Here is a 5,345-nt window from a genome sequence, read left to right on the forward strand (position 1 = left end):
CGGGATCCCTTTCCCGTCCTCCCCCCCCCCCCCCGCCGACGGCGGCGGTGCTGAGGCATGGTATCCCATGCCATTCCGATTGGCACAAAACAGCATTTTTGGACATGTTCGACCCACCTGGAATAGCATAAAGTAGTTTGTGGCCGCGTTGCGGCGGAAGCGCTCGGGCAGGAAGCCGCTGGGGCCGCGGTAGTAGGATTTGCCCAGTACCAGGCCTGGAGAGGGGAGGTGGCGGGGGTTTGAGAGAGTTGAGGGGCCTGGTTTGTGAGACGTCCAGCTGCTGGCCAAGGCGAAGTGGGGGCTGATGATCTTGCCGAGGCAGGGGCGGCGGGATTTTCAAGCAAGGCAGTCGCGCACGCATGGACTGCGCGACGGCAAAAGCACGTAAAGCCGCCGCCAGAGGCGCCCCACCCCGCGTGGCCGCCCAGCCGCTTTGCTCTGCCGCGCACGCGCGCCGCACCTGGCCCGGCCCTGCGCATCTCATCCGTCACGCCGTCGCCGACCGCCTGGAACATGTTGTACTGCATGCGCCACCCGCCGCCAAACTGCATGCGGGACGACATGCCGTCGTCGAACCACTGCCACGCGGGCTTCCGGTCGTGCAGCCCCTGCTCCACGAACTTGCCGGTGCCGCCGAATATGAAGTCCCCGGAGCCCTTGAACGTCGCCACGCGCTCGGACTGGTTCTTGCCGGATGGTGCATGGTAGTCACGCTGGGGGGTTTATGATGGGTGGTATGTTGGGGTGGGGGTTGGGGCGACTTTCAGGGGGGGTTGTGGGAGGGGTTGAGAGAGGGGCTCGAACTTATAACTGATCATCACCAGCAGGCAAGCCGAGACATGGAAATTGAATGCAGGGGCGGGGTGCAACTGTGCAGGCCGGCTCCGCCCAGCAGCGGCTGCGGCTGCGGAGCAGGGCTGCGCCTGGCGGCGCACCTGGAGCGTGCTGCCAAAGCGCAGGGGAGTGCCGTCTGCCTTGCGCTCCTCGCTGAAGCACTTGCTGCGCATTGTGCAGACAGGACGACGAGGGCGAAAGCACGGTGTGTGACTATGTATGTGCATTTGGCAGCAGTGTCTTGATGACCCAGGCGCATTTCCCAGCCACAGTCAACTCAGTCAACTCCACAACCCGACGATTCGCGGGCAGATACAGCGAGCAGCGGCTCGGTCAGTTGAGAAGCAACCAGCACCGAGCCCCGCCGCAAAGTCTCTCGCTGCCCGCTGCCCCGGCCCCGCAACCCCTGCCCACTCACCCGCTCCAGCCAAAGGTCTCGCCGAACTTTTCCTGCAGATCGGTAAACCAGCCGCTGGACACGATGCAGCCGAAGACGCAGCCGCTCAGGGGGAACGGCTCGCCAGCCGCGGGGAGGCTCTTCTCGTACAGGTCCTTAAAGTAACTGCCAGCGGGAGGATGTTCGGTGAGGTGATTATGTTGAGGCGGCGCGGTCATTGTGTAAACAGGCACGTCGCAGCGAGAGGCGCCGAGGCATTGCTTGCAGCAGTTGGGTCGGTGCCGACTATCGCCACTGCCGCGTACAGGGGCTGGCGCCCCAGGGAGTTGCACTGCAGCAGACCCAATATCCGCAAGCAGGGCCGGGGCTCCGAGCCCGCTCAGAGCGCCACGGCACGTGCGGGTGCCAGCTCACGCGTCGGGCTTCTGGCGCATCTTCTTGCAGAAATCCATGACTGATATGGAGCCAACGGGGACTTTGAAGGGCGAGCAGGTGCCTGGGCGTGTGGCAAGGGGGTGTAGAGGGAGGGGTTAAACCTTGAGCCCTAGCAGCAGGTGCAGCAGCAGGTGCAGCCGCGGCAGCAGGTGCAGCAGCAGGTGCAGCCGCGGCAGCAGGTGCAGCAGCAGGTGCAGCAGCAGGTGCAGCAGCAGGTGCAGCAGCAGGTGCAGCAGCAGGTGCAGCAGCAGGTGCAGCCGCGGCAGCAGTAGCAGCAGCAGCAGTCGCAGCAGCAGGAGCAGCAGCAGCACTACCAGCAGCAGCAGCGGCGGCGCCAGCAGGCTCACCAGACGCCTTGTTGCTCAGGTCCTTTGGCCGCGGCCACACGGGGTCGCCGCGCTTGAAATTCCCCTCATTGGAATCCGCAACCTCGGCCAGGTCGAGGCTCGTGATGTTGATGGCCGCCGCACCCGCGACCAGCGCCTGGGAGACCCTCTCGGTGAAGTTCGCGGCGACGAGCGACTTTACCGGCACGCCGAGCGCCTTGGCGGCCGCGCCAAGGTCGGAGGCCGCGGCGGCGTGGTGGATTGTCAGGTTGGCGAGTGCGGCGCCGGCCTTGGTGCTCAGGCTGATTAGGGCATCCACGACGGGCGCGGCGGCATCGAATGCGGCGCCGTACAGGGCGTGCTGGGCGTCGTAGTAAGCCTTAGTCGGGCCATCGCTTATCGACGTCACCAGGTCCTGTTTCGGCTGCACGGCCGCCTTGACGGGGTCGACGATCGTGGATATCGCGCGGAGGGTCGGCGCGAGCGCCTTGTAGACGCGGGCCGAGGCGTTCTGCGCCAGCGCGATTCCAGGGTTCAGCAGCGCGGCGGCGCCGTCGTATGCGTGGAGGAACGCCTGCACCTCCGCCGCCTGCGCCTGCGACGACAGCCGGCTAGACTGCGCAGTGAGCTTTGCCACCGCCGCCGGCGACGCGCCGACGTGCTGCGTGGCGGCGCCGGCAACAAAGCCGAGGGCGGCGGCCTTCGCGTCGAGGCCTCCCTTCAAGGAGGCCTGCGCGGCGCCGGCGGCCTTGCCTGTGAGGTTGGACAGCAGTGCGAGCCCGGGCGCTGCCAGCGCGGCCGCTGCGGCCTTGGCCTGGGCGGTTGTGTCCTGGCCGGCAGCGACGAGGGGCGCAGCGGCGCCGACGAGTTTGAGGCTGTGCTGCCGGAGGGCAGCGACGCCAGGGGCGACGGCCGAGGCGACGTGCTTTGCGCCGGCCGCGGTGGCGTTGTCGAAGCTGGCAAGCTTCGGCCCGAGGGCCCGGAAAAGCTGGGCGTGCGCGTTGTTGGCGGCGGCCGCGGCGTTTTCGATGCCGGCGAGCGCGTGCGCGTGGGCTGCGGCAGCAGTGGAGTTGGCGTGCGCGACGGCGGCCTGCTGCGCGGCGGCGGGCAGCCCGGCGGATGCAGCAAGTGCCTGCTCGGTGAGCCTGTCTGCTCCAGCGTGCAGGCCGCCGACGGTGGCTCGCGCAGAAGCTGCTAGGCAGCTGGCCACCACACCCGCAAGCACAAGCTGGGCGAGCCGCATCTGGAGTCGGAAAGAGGTGGAGAGAGAGAGAGAGAGATGATGATGACGTGTGTGGTTGGGGGGCGGAGTGGAGCATGTGCGTGTGAGTGCGTGTTTGTGCGCAGGGGCCGAGAGGGGGTGAATATGGACGTCTCAGAGCACGGCCTGGCCCTATTTGGAGGCAAATGTCAGTAGCAGCAAGACCCTGGATGGGGTCAGGATGCATGCAGGGACCAGAGCCGTGTGGGAAGCTCTGCGCGCGGTGCACCCGCCTTGGCTGCTGACCCGCCCTGTGGTTCAAGTGCGGGTTCAGACGTCCGCATCAGGCGATGCAGCGCTGGTGTATAACCGCTTGTCTATGGTGCCTCACTTGTGCGCACGCTCTTGACCCTGGCTGGGGCCTGACGGGCCGCGAAAAACTCCTCCTCCCTCGATTCACCGTGTGAGAGTGATCCACTCACGGCAGAAGTCTATCGAATCCCGTTGCAAACTCAAAACCGACCAAGCATGGACTGCTGCGGGCGATTGTTCCGGGACCCGAATCCGGAGTTCGCGGCTCACTCGGCTTTGCGGTTGCGATGGAGCCCGACAAGCGAATTCCTGCATCTCAAACGTTTCAAATGCTGTGTTAAGGAGTTGAGTGCTGTGTGATAGGCCAAGGCCCTGGTTACCGAGTCACTGACCGGTTGGACCCGCCGGTCGACTAACTCGAGCATCGCATCCCACACCGAAAGCCTTACACGCTCTATACTCAGCCTCAGATACCGTTATAAACGCCACTCCCAACGTGTGCTTAATCCCCCTCTGTTAGCAGTGCAATGCGTCCCTCCACTCATCCCCCTTGCCAGTGTACCAGCAGCTTCAAGCGTGAATGGCGAATGGCAACAGCATGCGTGTCATATAACCTTCCCCGCCCTGCTGATGATATGCTTCCACCTAGTCACCTACTGTGTGGATGCTTCCCTGCATCCGTAATACCCTATTAGCCCCTCACGTCCTGCCGACAGGAGCTGGGGTGACGCCGGGTGCAACATGCGCGTGTTCGGGGCTGCTGTTGGACACCAGCATCCCTTCCCATGCCAGGCCAAGTTTGGTATCCCGCGCAATACCTCCCAAAATGCCTGATCTGCGCAGTGCGCAAACTGCAACGCTGAGCGGCACGTTCAGCGGCACAGCAGCCTGGGCTTGGGCGCAAAGTCCCAAGCCCCACCCCCCTCCAGCCCGTCCGCGCGGCCAGCTTTTACAGCGCCGCACCACAGAATGCACCGCGAACAGGAAAAAAAATTCGGCTGCCTGTGAAAGGGTGCATGGACTGGAATGTATACAGCAAACAGAAATCTGTACGTGGATCCGCGCAGACGGTCAAAAAGGGATGGCACACTGTCCATGCCAACAACAACAGGTGACACAAAACAGAGTCGCACACTTGCAAAAAGCTGTCACTGGGCTGGGGCAAGGAGGCTCAGCCGTACCCATAAAAAACCCGGTCGTGCACGATTCGAGCGGCGGGAGCAAAATGCAGCGGAATGGACGCGGCGCCAAACCCGCAAAACACGCAAGCGCCGCCGGCGCCGCCGCGGGAGACACTCTGGGCAACACAGCCAGTTCCCAGCCCACCAGCCTCGGCCGAACGCCCTGCAATTGAAACCACCGCATCACAGGTGGAACCGCCGCCTGCTCGTGTCCATTTCCTTGCGGTTGTGCACCCATTCGAATTCCCCGCCCCGCGAGTCGAACGTGCCCTTCTGCAGGCTCTGCAGCTTCAGGGTGAAACGGGGCCCCAGCTCCTGCAGCCGCGCCTGCACTACCTTCTGCTTGCCGCCCTCTTTGGGCGCCGACGTGGCGACGGCGGTTGCTGCTGCGGCGGCGGGGACGCGCTTCTCCTTCTCCTCGAAGACGTACCGGTGGTGTCTGGTGGGAAAACAGAGGGGATACGGCGGGCAGGTCAGGGTTTTGGGAAGGGCGGGGGCGCCCGGCCCAGAAGAGGAGTCGTGGTCGACCGTCAGGATGGCTGGGGCGCACGACGAGCCGTGCAGAGTGGGCGCACCCCCGCTCCTCCCCCTTTCAGCAGCCCGATGCACAGACAGTGTACATATCGTCCCCCCGCCTGCCGCCGCGCGCAGGCATGCGC

At 64.9% G+C, this 5,345-nt stretch overlaps 3 protein-coding genes across 3 annotated transcripts in view; all 3 read right to left on the reverse strand.

Annotated features, from left to right (window-relative positions):
* Positions 1 to 1,683, reverse strand: part of MNEG_10326 (hypothetical protein) — a gene marked incomplete at both ends in the record, with an annotated part of 2,665 nt that extends 982 nt beyond the window's left edge. The window contains 5 exons of the mRNA XM_014041201.1: positions 118 to 215; positions 461 to 713; positions 936 to 999; positions 1,253 to 1,396; positions 1,646 to 1,683. Coding sequence (XP_013896655.1) covers positions 118 to 215; positions 461 to 713; positions 936 to 999; positions 1,253 to 1,396; positions 1,646 to 1,683 — 597 coding nt within the window. The remainder of the gene's footprint in view (positions 1 to 117; positions 216 to 460; positions 714 to 935; positions 1,000 to 1,252; positions 1,397 to 1,645) is intronic.
* A 78-nt stretch (positions 1,684 to 1,761) lies between these two features.
* Positions 1,762 to 3,235, reverse strand: MNEG_10327 (hypothetical protein; the record flags this gene model as incomplete). Its single annotated transcript, XM_014041202.1, has 2 exons — positions 1,762 to 1,976; positions 2,014 to 3,235. 2 exons carry the CDS (start codon positions 3,233 to 3,235, stop codon positions 1,762 to 1,764), a joined length of 1,437 nt encoding a protein of 478 aa, XP_013896656.1.
* Positions 3,236 to 4,869: 1,634 nt separating this feature from the next.
* On the reverse strand, positions 4,870 to 5,125 carry MNEG_10328 (hypothetical protein; the record flags this gene model as incomplete). Its single annotated transcript, XM_014041203.1, has 1 exon — positions 4,870 to 5,125. A coding segment is annotated over one exon (256 nt), but the record flags the coding sequence as incomplete, so codon positions are not given.
* Positions 5,126 to 5,345: the final 220 nt, after the last annotated feature.

The sequence above is a fragment of the Monoraphidium neglectum genome, assembly GCF_000611645.1.
Source record: "Monoraphidium neglectum strain SAG 48.87 unplaced genomic scaffold scaffold02272, whole genome shotgun sequence".
Classification (NCBI taxonomy): Eukaryota; Viridiplantae; Chlorophyta; class Chlorophyceae; order Sphaeropleales; family Selenastraceae; genus Monoraphidium; species Monoraphidium neglectum.